Raw genomic sequence first — 14,652 nt, 5'->3', positions numbered from 1 at the left:
AATCATGTAAATATATATTGTTTTTATTTTGGGGGGCAAAGTGTTCTTCAAAGGGAAGAAAATAATGTATTTTCTGGTGGCAGCCTTGCATCTCCTGGGTTTTTTTTCTTTTTTTTTTAAGAAAAGAAAAATTAAAGTCTTTAAATAGTTTGGCATATCAATACATTTTGGGAAATTAGTACAAAGTGTGAGCGCAATCATCTTTAAATGTTACAGACGCATTTTATTTGATTAAGAGATTAACTTACATCTGTTTAAAACAAATACTGCATGCTAGAATAACTATCAAGAGTAATTTTCTTTCTGTAAGATCCCTGTAGGGTTACATAACATAGGTTACATAGCCTATCTTCAGTCAGAACTGGGAAGAGTCTGTTTTTTTATTTATTTTTATTGCAGAACTTATACATAAATGATCATGGAAATTAAGCGTTGTTGTATATCTTTCAATGAAAAATAACAACAAAATAAATAAATATCCTGGATTTGCGTACATCAAAAGTCGGAAGAGCCTGTAAATACCATATATGGACAAGTGTGACGAGGCTTTGACGTTTCCATGGCCCCAGAAGGACAAGCTGTGGTTGGACTAACGTTTAGGTCAGAATAAAAAGCGCTCCATATCGCAAACTATGTTTTGCTTGCGTTATGTTGTCAGTAATACTGTCAGTTAACAATAGGGTATTGCTATATTGAAAGAAATTACACGTTTACCGAGATCCTAACCCTAACCCTATAGTGTAACTACACACTTCAATGAACTACAATTTACAGCGCCCGTCCCATGGACACAATGATAGAGGCTTATGGGTAATGTAGTTTAAAAACGTTTAGTAATGGAATTAAATAAATACAATCTTTAATGAACAAAGGGACATCCAAATATGTTCATTATACAAACCTCTTTGACATATTTGAGAGCCAGACTGAAATTTGGTATTTTACTGTGAGCACTTTTTAAAATGCTTTTTTAACACCTTTCCATGTATGCCAGACATCTCTGTCCAACATTATGTATTAAACAAAGCATAAATAATTGTCCTACCAATTTTCACTTTTATACACTTATCAGACTTTGCATTTGCAGACTTTGTAGAATGTGCAGTTTTTTGCTCTTCCAGGGGTGCTACGGGACCCCTGGGGGAGGAAGGGCAGTAAAACCTACACATATGTACTCTCTTCATCATGGACAACAAACTGTATTGAGTCACATTTATATCTGAACATTATTTTGCTTTCCCGCCTTTTCTATATTTACATCATGCTTGTGTTAGGTTTTGATTAGGCCTATATTGCAAGACTCTGAACTCGGAATACAAAAATACAGTAATATTTTACAAATGTTGTAAAATAGACCTTTTCTGAATTGCTAAAACACTAAACCTCCCAAATTCTCAATAGCCTAATCGAATTTGTCGAGTAAATCACTCTTTCTGTAAAACATTAAACAAGTTCAGGTAGTTAAAACACTGTTTGCAAATCTCATGCACTCTTTTGGCAAAACTCTAAACACATTCTCACTCACTAAAACACATTTCGCACTGACACATTTATGTTTCAAAACACTAAACACTGGCAGGCAAAAGTTAAACAACTACAACACAGTTGTCATCGTTAACACACAACTACTCAAAATTGTTCACTTATTTCTAATGATGAGACCAAACCAACTGTACATCATACAAGTCAGTTCAGAGTGCCAAAACTGACTCAAAATGTTGCACTAATGTTACCAACAATGGATGGAAACAATATAAGAGGGAGAGGAGGAAGAAGAGTATGTGAAATAGGTGGTGAACAAAGAGGAAGAGGAGGAGGATGAGAAAGAGCAAGGTGTGAAGAATGTTGTCAAGGCTGGATCTGCTTTAGGGATTTTCCCTTTTCCTGAGATGACATTGTTATGTGGAAGAAGTCATCAGGCCGGACCAACATGAAGACATGATGCTGAAGCAGAATAAAATCTCTCTCACTGACCTTGATTCCTCTAGTTGCACAACTCTTCTGAGTGACTGTAACGCTTTTCATTTAGAGTTTTTTACTGTAACCTTTTTGTCTTTTGCAGTTGGGTCACTGTATTTTCACAGTATAAAAAGTGCTGAATATACAGACCTTCAATACTATACTTGCAGTGCAGTGCAGTATACAATTTATTCACCTTACTACTGTAAGTTGTCATTACTATACTTTTTTTACGCAATTGCAAAATTTGTTTACTTAGTTACGATAAACTTTTATTTCGGTAACTGCGTGTTTCGGATTCTGCTCTTCATTTTTCTCTGTAGTGTCTAACGAATGATCTGTAGTGTTTATAATATTGACTGATGTGTGTATGATCTGAAAGCATTGTTTGATTTGAGCACAGATAAAATGGTTTTGAGGCAATTGTTTGATTTTGCCATAAGAGTCAGATGTTCTCTGAATGTGGTTTGAAAATTTGGTTTTGTGTTTAAGGTTTTGAGAATGTGAGTTTCAAGAAATGTGTTTTAGCAATCCAGAAAACTGTAACATTATACTGTTAATCAGGTCACAGCTGATAAATCTACACAATTGAGTGGTGAAATGTTTTGAGTACCACAGAATCACATCAGTTGACTATGAAACCTGTACTAGATTACACAGAAAGCACATTGAATATTATGTTGGGGAGAAAATTATTCCTCATCATTATGGTGTTCTTCCTTATAATCTGCTTCTTCCATGTCTCTTAACAGGTTTCAATTGTTATACAGCACCCTACAGTTCAACTAATGAAAGTTACTGTACCACACAGTGCATGCATGCACACATTTCTATGTATGTGAAAGAAGAGGTAACACTTTGGTTATATTTATGGTGATAAAAAGCAGATTTTATTACATGCTTTATATTACTAGTTAAGGTCATTGTCCAGAAGTATGAAAGGTGTTACTGTCTTGTAGATTACAGTCCATCATCAGATATTTCGTAGTCACTGTCGTACTCATCAGCTGAAGCACTGTACAAGAAGTTGATGTCCTCTGCTCCAGACAAAACTTGCAGGTAACAGTCTCTTGCTTGCACCTTCATTTCTCTGATTTGATGCCACTTTCTGAGGATGATGCTCTGCAGACCTTTCAAACCTTCTTCACTTAGGCCACATTGCGAATCTTAAAAGAGGAACACAAGAATATAAGACCAGCATTAGAAACTTTATAAACAGTCATCATTGTTGTGTATATTTATTAGGGCTGCCCCCTAATAGTAATCTTTGGTCGGGGCAACCCTATGTTTATGTAATTTATTACATATACATACTTTTCATTGTCTCACTGGAAAACAAGCAGGACAGCTCTCTGAGGGTATCGGGACGAGTTGAAAGAGATTTCCAATGGTGGTCCATCTCTGCAACAAGAATCTTCTGCTCCTCCTCAAGTCTCCTTACTGACATGATGATGTCAAACGCCTTTCTCTTTGTCCTTAGATCGACAGAGTCTGGAATGCATTTATGATAAATAAATAAATAATTTGTATTAAACATCAACCTTCAAAGAATCTCTGAAATAGTATGGGGTTACAGAATGACATTTGAAGCATTGTGGGTTATGTGTCATTATGTATCAGATTTGTCAGAAGCAGTCAACAAACAGTAACAATTACAATTATTTGTGACTAAATGTATTACAAGTAATCATTTCCTCACCGTCAGCCCAATCCTTTACATCATTCTTCCAATTGGCTCGCTGTCACTGTCAATTGCGCTTTCATGGACTCTAGGTTTTGTAACTGGCTTTGCAGAGCTTTTGTGGTCTACAATAACAAACAGTGGTAAGAAACAAAAAACAAATGCTCAATGCACAGCTTCATACACTGCTAACATGCAGTACTGAACATCTAAAATTAATTCTACTGATGTCATTACCTTTTGATATCGGCAGGTCAGTGAGATAGCCAAATTGTTGAACTTTTGCTGATTCCAGCGCATGGCCATGAGAGTCAGCAAGTCTGTGCATCCTGAAAAACAAAGAAAATATGATGTTACCATATTCCTCCTACGTATTATGTAAGGATGTAACTAGTGCAGTATGTGGTAATCTTACCTGCTTTTGACATATGCTTACTGGTTACTGCAATCCTAGATAGGAAGGCATTGCACTGTTCCACCTCCTCCCCTAGTGTTAAACCAGCACCGTCCTGATATGCCCACTCCATTTTACCTGGTTAAGAAAAAAAAAGAAAAAAAAAAACAGATGTTTGCAGATGTTCAGTTTAGATAATACGATTCTATCACATAGCAACACTTCCTTACCTCGCATTTAAAATCATGGGCTTTGGCATGAAAAACCGAAAGGAATGGCTTCATGTTAAGAAGGTGCTGGAGCTCTGGAGCAGGACTCCGTGCCGACACACCACAAGCTCCAATCCCTCCTCGTCTACCTTGCTGGCAGATCTTTATGAGGTATCTCTGGCTGCTGACCACTCCCCTCCACAAACACTTCTTCCACTGAACAACAATATGGAAAATTGTTGATGAAAATAAGACTCTCCTAAACAAACTCTTCAGAAAGAGGTTATTATAGTGCTGTAGTCTAATTATCATCTAGAATTTTACATGTTTGGTTGTGTTGTGAATGTGGTCTACAAATCTTTTTACGTCTTCATCCTTGGCTATGAAGACGCCTTCAAAGATGGCCTGTTCCTCAGATCTAAAAAAACAAAAAAACAACAATTGATGATTGACAACAATTTATAACTTAAAATCTGAGATTTCTTAGTTCACATTAAAGAGCTATGTTTTCTTATTAATACAAACACTGTGATACACAGTTTGGAGTAGCTAGCAGCATTCTTGAAACGGTAATGCTTGCGGTTTCCATCAACTGAAACTGCAAGCATATCTAGGGTGCATGCAGGACAGTTGAAGGGCTCTTCCTTGCATATGTTGTCCACCTCAAATCGCACAGCCTCCCACTCAAAAAAACTTTTCAGAAAACTGTCTGCTGAGATCTTGCTTATCAACCAACAACTCAAAAGATATCAACAACACTGCAGGATAGATCAATTCAATACTCACACGACCAAAGCGGACCGTTGGCTGATTCAGTATTCTTAAAAATGCTTGGCAGGACAGTCCTGGTGCCGCCATCTTCATTTCTTCAAATGAAAAAAAGACATCTGTGGCATAAACTGTGGCAAATTGAAGGGTTGCAGGCCAGTAGTCACTTCTGTTTAGGGCATCGACTCCAGCAGTCCAAGTGGATTGGCATGCCTCACAAATTAACTCAGGCATGGTTCGATCATGTCATCCTGGAAATATCAAAAACACATCCACTGTAATGTAAACCAGGGTTTGGGTTCTTTGTACTATTTATATATTACTTTGTATACTTCATATATTTTTAGTTTTATATCTATGTCAAACTTGTAGGGAGTCGCGTATGGATATATATTTATTTTAAAGATGCTTCTCAAACAGGACAAAATAAAGTTCTTCACATTCTTACCATTCATTGTGACCACAGCAACAATCTTTCCTGGACTAACCCTCAATAACTCTGGTGAACAACCACAGATTTTGTCAGGCATCTCCACAGGTACAAGCCGGACTGAAAAAGAGCATACAGTACACTTGAATTATGTTAAGGGGGTAAGGCTAAAAATAATTTTTGAAGCTGCCGAAGAGGGACCTAAAGAAAAAACACAAAAAAAAACAGAATTGAACATTTTACACCAGTATTCTCTTCATCTGTGTTGCCAGAATGGGCTAAATTGTATGTGATATTCCTTTTCAATAAACAAGAAGTGAATATTGTTAATTACATTTTAGATAGAAATTAGACAAAAATTGTCAATAAATGTAAGTTTTGATCTATTAAAAAAAAAAAAAAAAAAAAAAATGTTCCAAACAAAGCCACATCAGAACTTCTAATATATATATATATATATATATATATATATATATATATATATATATAAATCAGTCAATAAGTTATGACAGCATTACTTGTTACATTAATTATATACATTAATTGTTTTATTTCATATTGAAAAATTGTGATGAGCCACAATTTAGTAGTTATGAATTAATTTGTATTGTTAATTATAGATTTATTTGGGTGTTAATTATATAATTTTGCGTGGATTTTAAACAATTAGGCTGTAAAACAAACCAATCTGGCAACTGTTCTTCATCTGAACATTTCTAATATTGGATAATAGTTGTGGGCTAATGTAATACTGAAAATATTACATTCCCCAGTATGATACATGATTATATGCGACAAAAATGAACTTGAATTCAATTAGCTAACTTTGCTAGCCTGCACATTTGGTGCAGCAAGCTTTATTTTTATAATGCCTTCTATTATTTACCGTCATACGAAATTGCCACCTTACACATCTAAAGGTTCTAAACACAACTTCTTGTCCTGATTCAACAGTTTTTAGATGTGTAAATTTAAGAATAGTATCCATCTCTATTAATTAACTCTTCTACTTACCAAGTGGGAAATCGCAATGGACCCTGGGATCGCCCCATACAGTGACGTCAGCGTTATTCATTTAGAGGATTTAATCAATAAAAAATAAAATAAAAAATAAAATATTAATTGAGCACAATCGTAGCATATTATATATATTTATTAACATCAACAAACCTCCGATAAAAATACGTTACCCAGCATGCTCTAGTTAAAGCAGTGTACCTGTACCAGTAGGCCTACCTATGACAAGAAAACGATTAAACTAATTACTTGCACGCCGTGGAGCGTTGTTAAACTCACCTTTGAATGCAGTTTTACCTGCAGTTGAGCGTTGTTTTGGTTAAACTCACCTCTGAATGCCGTTTTACCTGCAGTTGAGCGTTGTTAAACTCACCGCTGAATGCGGTTGCCGAACGCGCTAAACCTTTGCGCAGAGAGGGCACTTTGATATCAGATTGCGAGGGTTTTTAAACATCAAAAACCAGTTGGAGGGCCAGATAAATATCATCTGGGGGCCGCCATTTGACTAGCCCTGGCATAGATCATTTATTGTAGTCTATTCCTTTTTATTTGTATTTATTGTAGCCTCGACCCATACACAGCAGACGGGTTGCGGTGTTTCCCAAGACGTCAAATTTCAACGCCGCAGGCTCCGGTTCAGAGTTCTATAGAAGTCAAACAGACTACCCTGCACGTTGAAAAATGACGCCAAAGGTATACCCAGTGCGTTAAAAAGTGACGCCAAGGGGTCCTGGCCAAGCGTCCATATTCAACGAGTCCAACTGCGTCCTGTAAAACGCCCGTGGGTTGCATTGATGGTTGAAAGCCATGAGCGTCTCTCACACACGATAAAGGGTGCGTGTTGAATTCGGCCAATATACTCCTGCGGGCAATTAAGGGATGATGGAACCTATATTGTCGTGTTTTTAGTTAGGATACCTAGCACACATTCACGTTTAAATTGAGTAGGCTACCACAGGCTTATTTAAAACTAAACGAAATTGTAGCCTACGCATGCTACTGTTGCTGAAAGCGTCTGATATCACGCACTTGGATTGGCTAGCAAAGTCCAACTGCGTCCTGTAAAACGCGGATGGGTTGCATTGGAGGTGGTTAAGCCGCGAGCGTCTCTCACAGACGATAAGGGTGTTGAAAATGGCGAATATCTCCTCTCGAAAGATAAATAATGGAAAACTATGACCTCCTATATTAGGTGTAGGCAATCCTAATCATAGAGCAAACATAAGTCGTTGCTGAAAACGTCTTTAGTCTGTGCAGTCGGTCAATGTTGAGGTGAATTGACGACTGGCGAAGCCCTGAGCGTGTAATTACATCGCGGATGGTTTTACATTGAAGTTGGTTGAAAGCCATGTGCGTGTCATCTATACGCAAAAGGGTGCTATATGCGTGGGCAGAAAACGCCGAAGGACGTGACAAAACGGCCTTATATGACGCCCTGAGATGAGAACGGGTTGAGTGATGAATACCCGCCACTCTGCTGTGCTGAAGATTGGCACGTTTGTCGGTGGAGGAAGATCGCTCTGGAGTAACGTTAGGCCACTGATATTGCTAGGTAAGTAATAAAGTATAAAACTGTATTTTTTTACTTTACATAATTTTAGAGTTGTGCTGATATTAGTTGAGGTCATAATACAAGTAACCAGCTAGAGCAATCCGTATCGGTAACTGTGTTTCTTTAAGTGTTGCAATATTTTCACGAATGAATTTGGTCAGAATGATTTATGCGTAAAATAACGTTAGCTCGGTCGATATAACAACAAAATATTTAATACCTATTTTTTTTTTTAGCTTCCCAGGCAACGTTAATCTGGGTTTTTTATATATACTGGTAATGTTAGCATGCTTCTGATTGTTAATGTTGGTCTTATAAAACGATAACTTAGATCACTGATTGCATGACGTGTTTGTTTAACATGGCTTAACCATTTTAACGGGTTACTGTTTGAACTAAAATAGCTAATGAGCTAGCTAACTTTGGCACAGTTATTTGGTAGCTAGTGGGACACCGTGCCTCGAAACTTTAACTAGCCTAAGTTAACGTTAACCCATTTGCTGCAGAAAATAGCCTAACGTTATATTCAACCAGCATAACTTTGTCTTCTTCAGCCACCCTTTGTAATTGCAGTGTAACATCTTAAGTAATGCATAGTGCATTGCCACTACTGAGAGAAATGGAAAGGTAACTCTTAGTTGAACCAGCCCTAAATTATGATTTTGAATATATATTTTCTTTGTTAACAGGGGAATGCTGTTGCGTGTTCAATTCGGGGAAGAGCAGAAATATGTCAAGCTGTCTGAGCTGACATTCGATGCTTTCGAATTTCACGATGTGTGACCCTGTTGAAGAAGAAGCCGCTGCCGAAGGAAGCCAGCCTAAAAGGCCATGCCACATAAACTACGAGGCAAAAGCGGTAAGTGGTGGAAATTGCTGTTAAGTCCAATCTGAATGTTGTTTCACCATGGGAAGTGTTCTTTAGATAACTATTTTTTTCAGCATTACATATGGTTTTACAATAACGGAAAGCACATTTTATTCCACCTATAGTTGATTGAAAAAATCCTAACATCAAAGCCTGGTGGTGAACGCATTATGCAAGAGTATGGAAAAACCAAATCTCTGACAGATGCCACCAGAAGACAGATGATTAACATACTTGCTGCTGAGATGACAGAAACACATGGGTAAGCATTAAGCATATAGATGGGCTGTAAAGAAACATTGTTATTGTTGTACAGTTATTAATTATGTAAATTGTGTTGTGCAATGTCAGTTGAGTGTGATGTTAAATTTGAATTCATATGCTAGGACATCCCCCCCCAAAAGTGTCAGAGTGATGTATGCACAGGGGATAGTAGCTTTGTTTCCCTATCTAGAAGACCCAATACTCACAACATGGATATGTAAGTAAATGGGTTATTGCAACATTATGCACATATTCACTCTTTGCAATGTTAATAGTACTCCTTTATAATTTATTTATAATCACATAGGAACATTACTACGATCCGGAGAGTGGTTCGGGATACCTTGCATGGCGATTGAAGACCATACAAAAAAAACAGCAGAGGAGAGAGGTGCCTCAGTCAGCAAATCTCCTAAAGGTATGTTTACTGATCAGTGACATGTGATTATAATGGTGACCTGTGAATTGTACAGAAATGAGTTCTTAACATTGTATTTTGTCTTAAGTTGGTGGGCCAGGCCGTGGTCGTCAGCTCGTCAGCCCTTCAGCCATCTGATGAGGATGTGGAAGCAGCTATTTCTGTTTTGAGACACTCTGCTGATGAAAAGACTGTCCGTGAGAAGATGGAAATGACCTTCATATATCGGCAAGCAATGGTCAACGATGAAGCCAAATCATCAGATGTCTTGGTCTTCCCACGATTTCTGGACACACCAGGACTGGTATGACATCTTAATTCACTGCATCACCAAAATATCCAATGTAGCATTAGGTATCACTCATCACTTCTGTCTATGTGTGTTACATTGCAGATAGAACAAGATTTCAGACTTCTGTTTGGTGAGGCCACGGCCAACAAATTCTTGGAGAAGTGGCCAACCACTTTCAAAGCAAAAGTAATAAAGGAAAGCCATGGACTTGTACCCACCACAGAACTCTTGGATTTGATGCGCAATGCTGAGTCAGCTGCTGAAGTTGAGAATGGTATGAATGGAACTGTTTTACTTTTTAATGTAGGTGTTTAGTGTACATTTTCGTAATGGTGCAAGTTGACAATTTGAATGCTATGCTATGGCATAATTTTAACCAGGTTTTAATTTACTTATTTGTAGGCTGGGACAGTGACATGTCTGCCATCTTGCTGCTGCTACATTTGCTACCACCATCTGCACAAGGTAGAAAGAGACCGGGAAAGCTCTTAGAAAGTAGAAAGAGACCCCCCCCCCCCCCCCCCCCCCATGTCATCCAAGAGGTCCATGTCTTTCTTTCTTCAGTTGAAAAGAAATTAAGGTTTTTGCGGAAAACATTCCAGGATTTTTCTCCATATAATGGACTTCCATGGTGACCAACGGTTTGAGGGTTCAAATGAGGGTTCAAAGTCTGTCTCAATGCAGCTTCAAAGACTCGACACAATCCCAGCAGAGAAATAAGGTTCTTATCTAGCGAAACGATCTGTCGTTTTCAAAATCAAAATTATATACTTTTTAACCAAAATTGCACGTGTTATAGAATCTCAAGACGCGCCACGCATTACGTCATGACGTTGGAAAGGTCACGCGGGACATAGACGTAAGCCGGTAGGGAAGCGCGAAAAACTCGATCTCATTTTCTCCTTTACTTTCAAAATCGTCCGACATCATTGTTTATTATTTATTAATATTTTTATTTTTTGGTAAAGGGCATTTATTAGTCTTTGCCGCCTACCAACCTTTCTAACCTTTCCAACGTCATGACGTAATGTGTGGCGGATTTTAAGATTCTCCAAGACGTGCAATTGTGGTTAAAAAGTATATACTTTTATTTATTTATTTTTTTTAAACAGCCGATCGTTTCACTAGATAAGACCCTTATTTCTCTGCTGGGATTGTGTCGAGTCTTTGAAGCAGTATTGAGACGGACATTTGACCCCTCATTTGAACCCTCAAACCGTTGGTCACCATGGAAGTCCATTATATGGAGAAAAATCCTGGAATGTTTTCCTCAAAAACCTTAATTTCTTTTCGGCTGAAGAAAGAAAGACATGAACATCTTGGATGACATGGGGGTGAGTAAATTATCAGCAAAAAATGTTTTCAAAGTGAACTAATCCTTTAACAGTTGTTTAAAATATATATTCCATCACCTTAATCTTGTGCACAGTTTGAGGTGATCTGATCTATTGTCAGAAGTTAGTCACCAAAACAATTCTGTTGAATGTGTTTTGATGTAGGTTGGAACCAGTGTGCAGCAACATCTAGACAACATCACCCAAAGCAGTCAGCCCTACCTTCTCGCCCAGGGATCCACACAGAGCACCATTCACTCCTACTTCATTGTGGTTGACAAGCATGCACTTCCATGCAAGGCAACAGGTTCAGTTGGAGCTTTTGACGAACTCTTTAAAGCCCATTACGTCTTTGGTACGTCATACAGTTTTTCCCTGAGCAGCTTTTTCACTTTTGTGCAAACAACCATATAACATTGACATGGGGGAAACAAAGGAGACTCCTAGAGTTGCAGAGTTGCGAGCAAGAATGGTGTGTTAGTTGAGATAAAACGATGAAGTGTTTTCTTCGCAAAAGTGACCATTGAAGTCCAAACAACCTTGTTAAACACTTTAAGGTAATTCATGGGCTATGTACAGGCAGGACTCTTTTTCTGAAGTGTGGTCAAGAAGGATGCTCACGTTCTTTTGGTAGTTTTTCTGGTTTAAGAAAGCATCTTAATAAGTGCCATGGAAGCAGTTTAGTTGGTTCTGTAGAATATGATCGTTCATATCCTCAAAGTACCGTCAATACAGGTAATGTTTCTCATGTTGAAGAGTCGACTGAATATTTAGAGGCCGAGTCACAGTTATCTTCGCCATACATTGTAAATAGTTGTTCAGCTGTAATTTCTGATCTAAAGGCAGCAGGTGTTGGTCAAAGTACAGTGAATTCTGTAGTGATTTCCATGGAAGAGATTGTTCAAGATATCCATCAGCATGCTAAAGAGACAGTGATAAAGCATGTATTTAGTAATGAAAGAGAAACGGAAATGTGCAAGAAAGTTGAGGCGTGTTTTGAGGGGTTAGAGAATCCTTTCACAATTCTAAATTCGGAATACAAGCGATCAAAATTTATGACTGACAAGTGGGAAATAGTAGAACCAGTTGAATGTGTGATTGGTTCAAGATTTGACACAAGACGAAATAAAAAGACTGGAACATATGATCAGGTAGTAGTTCAAGATAAATTCATGTATATTCCAATTTTATCTACACTGCAGTCAATATTTAAAAGTCAGTATGTTGCAGAAATGTTGCAAAGCTCAGCTACCAGCGACTCTAGACTGAGAGATATTTGTGATGGATCTTTTTTTAAAAGTCACCCCCTGTTCTCAACTGAGAAGCAGACAATACAGATCCAGATGTTCTATGATGACTTTGAGGTCGCCAACCCTCTGGGTCCTAAGCGAGGTATTCATAAATTGGGTGGAGTATATTTTACTTTAAGAAACTTCTCTCCAAAATGGAATTCTTTTTTGGCTAACATACACCTGTGCGCCTTATTTCATACTCAAGATGTTAAACGGTATGGTTTTAGTGAAATTTTTGCTCCCATTGTTCGAGACATTAAAGTGTTAGAGAGTGATGGTATTGAGATTCCATTATACAATGGTTATGTTCGTGGCACTGTAGTACAGGTTACTGGTGATAATTTGGGTTTGCATAGTTTGTTTGGTCTGGTGGAGTCTTTCAGTGCAAGGTACTGTTGCAGGTTCTGTTTAGCGGAAAAGGAGGACTTTCAGACAGAATTCTCTGAAGATTCTTCCAAAATAGTTTTGCGCACCAAAGATATACACACTGCTCACTGTCAAGAAATGGCTTGTAATCCATCCCTTCCATACGTTTTTGGTGTGAAAAGGTCATGCATATTAAATTCATTGGAGTATTTTCACACAACAGAGAACTTCTCAGTTGATGTGATGCATGATGTGTTAGAAGGGGTGGGCCAGTACGAATTGAAGTTACTATTTCTGTACTTGAAGGAAAAACATGTTACATCAGCAGAAATACATTCAAGAATACAAAGTTTTGATTATGGTTTCATGGAGAGAAACAACAGGCCTGTAGCTGTTCATTTAGGTGAAGGATCTAATGATCTGGGACTGAATGCAGCTCAGTCTTGGTGCTTACTTAGGAATGTTCCTCTTATCTTTGGAAATTTGGTAACTTCTACTGACCAACACTGGGGCCTGCTTCTTTTACTACTTCAAATAATAAACATTATATTCTCGCCCATGTTATCTCAAGGTTTATGTGTATATTTAAAACATTTAATTGTGGATCACCACACACTGTTTAAGAAGTTGTATCCTCAGAAAAAACTTTTACCAAAGCACCATTTTCTTATCCACTATCCCCGCTGCATCCAGAAAATTGGGCCTGTCCTTCATAGTTGGTGTATGAGGTATGAAGGCAAGCACAATTTTTTCAAAAAACAGCTTAAATCGTTTAAAAACATTACAAAAACGCTGGCAAAAAAGCATCAGAATCATATGGCGCATAGTTGGCGAAGATCAACAACTTTTAGTCGGTTAGACATTGGTCCAGGAAAAATGGTGTCTTTAAATATGGTAAAAGGAGGTTCTGGAATTGCTATGGCAATGCAAGTACCCAGTAGCATTCAGGTTATGAAGGTTAATTGGGCTAAACATAATGGGTTTGTTTATCGCCCATACTTAGTTATCTGTGGCAAAGTTGAATCTGAAGTGCCTGTGTTTTATCAGATTGAGTCAGTTCTGATAATGTGTGAAAAACTGTTGCTACTCACAGTGCCTTTAGTTACAGTAACTTTTCAAGAACATTACCATGCATATGAGGTGATCAGATCAAAGCAGGATTTCGTTTTTTTTCATGTCGACAACCTGCATTACCCTAGGCCTTTTGACATACAAATGTCAGATGGAGGGAATGACACAACTCTCCTTGTCGTGCCATATTGCTTTCTCTGGTAAACATTTTTATGATGTTATATGTTTCTGTCAGAGACAAGGCAATGGGTTTGCAATGTAAATTGACTGACACTGAAATGCTCTATTTTTTTTACAATAAATGGTGAGTGCTGTGATCTAGTGTTATTGTGCTTGTTTTCATTTGATAGTAGTTGATAGTTCTATAATTCAGTAACACTGCATCTTATGATGTATATATATTTTTTAAAACACTGTAGAGAGATGAAAAGTAAATATTACACTTTAAGTGTCATTTTTTTAAAGTAAAATTGTAGTTAAATTAACTATATACAGTGTAATCATATTACTCTTAACAGTGTGATTAAACTACAGTGTTAAATACTTTTACACATTTCATTGTTATTTTTTACACAATATTGAGTAGAATTAACTGTAAAAACTTGACACTGACCAAAGAGTAAATTTTACACTGATTTCGAGTGGGACCAAATGTTATCTGAAACAGAGTCAAATTTAACTCTATGAGTTGAATTAACACTTCTGTTTTTACTGTGTACTAGCTTTCCCTGTTGTCA

General features: G+C 37.5%; 1 protein-coding gene and 1 long non-coding RNA gene across 4 annotated transcripts; both read right to left on the bottom strand.

Moving 5' to 3' along the window:
* Window positions 1-2,883: 2,883 nt before the first annotated feature.
* LOC309487459 (uncharacterized protein) lies at window positions 2,884-4,459 on the bottom strand. 2 transcript variants are annotated; one of them, XM_082155119.1, is made up of 6 exons: window positions 4,265-4,459; window positions 4,056-4,172; window positions 3,878-3,969; window positions 3,659-3,765; window positions 3,274-3,450; window positions 2,884-3,125 (listed from the first exon to the last, which is right to left on the bottom strand). In XM_082155119.1, the coding sequence occupies exons 5-6, from the start codon at window positions 3,404-3,406 to the stop codon at window positions 2,920-2,922; spliced, it is 339 nt and encodes a 112-aa protein (XP_082011245.1). In that variant the 5' UTR covers window positions 3,407-3,450; window positions 3,659-3,765; window positions 3,878-3,969; window positions 4,056-4,172; window positions 4,265-4,459; the 3' UTR covers window positions 2,884-2,919. Both variants share the same exon structure in this region, with proteins under 2 accessions (XP_082011245.1, XP_082011246.1).
* A 30-nt stretch (window positions 4,460-4,489) lies between these two features.
* LOC309487460 lies at window positions 4,490-6,549 on the bottom strand. Of its 2 annotated transcripts, XR_014201859.1 has the most exons (4): window positions 6,456-6,549; window positions 5,460-5,561; window positions 5,030-5,262; window positions 4,490-4,661 (listed from the first exon to the last, which is right to left on the bottom strand). It is a non-coding gene; the product is annotated as an uncharacterized lncRNA (long non-coding RNA). The 2 variants fall into 2 exon arrangements; XR_014201860.1 differs by lacking the exon at window positions 6,456-6,549 and having other exon boundaries at window positions 4,492-4,661; window positions 5,460-5,671.
* Between the last annotated feature and the right edge of the window lie 8,103 nt (window positions 6,550-14,652).

This window comes from Leuciscus leuciscus (assembly GCF_965113295.1).
Source record: "Leuciscus leuciscus genome assembly, chromosome: 23".
Lineage (NCBI taxonomy): Eukaryota > Metazoa > Chordata > Actinopteri > Cypriniformes > Leuciscidae > Leuciscus > Leuciscus leuciscus.
The sequence above is the reverse complement of the archived record's forward strand: the minus strand, read 5'-3'. Positions and strand labels throughout refer to the sequence as shown.

What these genes read in the sequence shown, in the direction of transcription:
- LOC309487459 (XM_082155119.1), bottom strand. Translation starts at nt 3,406, where the DNA reads ATGTCAGTAAGGAGACTTGAGGAGGAGCAGAAGATTCTTGTTGCAGAG. An exon ending in TTCCAGTGAGACAATGAAAA is followed by an intron (nt 3,126 to 3,273) that starts GTATGTATATGT and finishes TCCTCTTTTAAG; the next exon opens with ATTCGCAATGTGGCCTAAGT.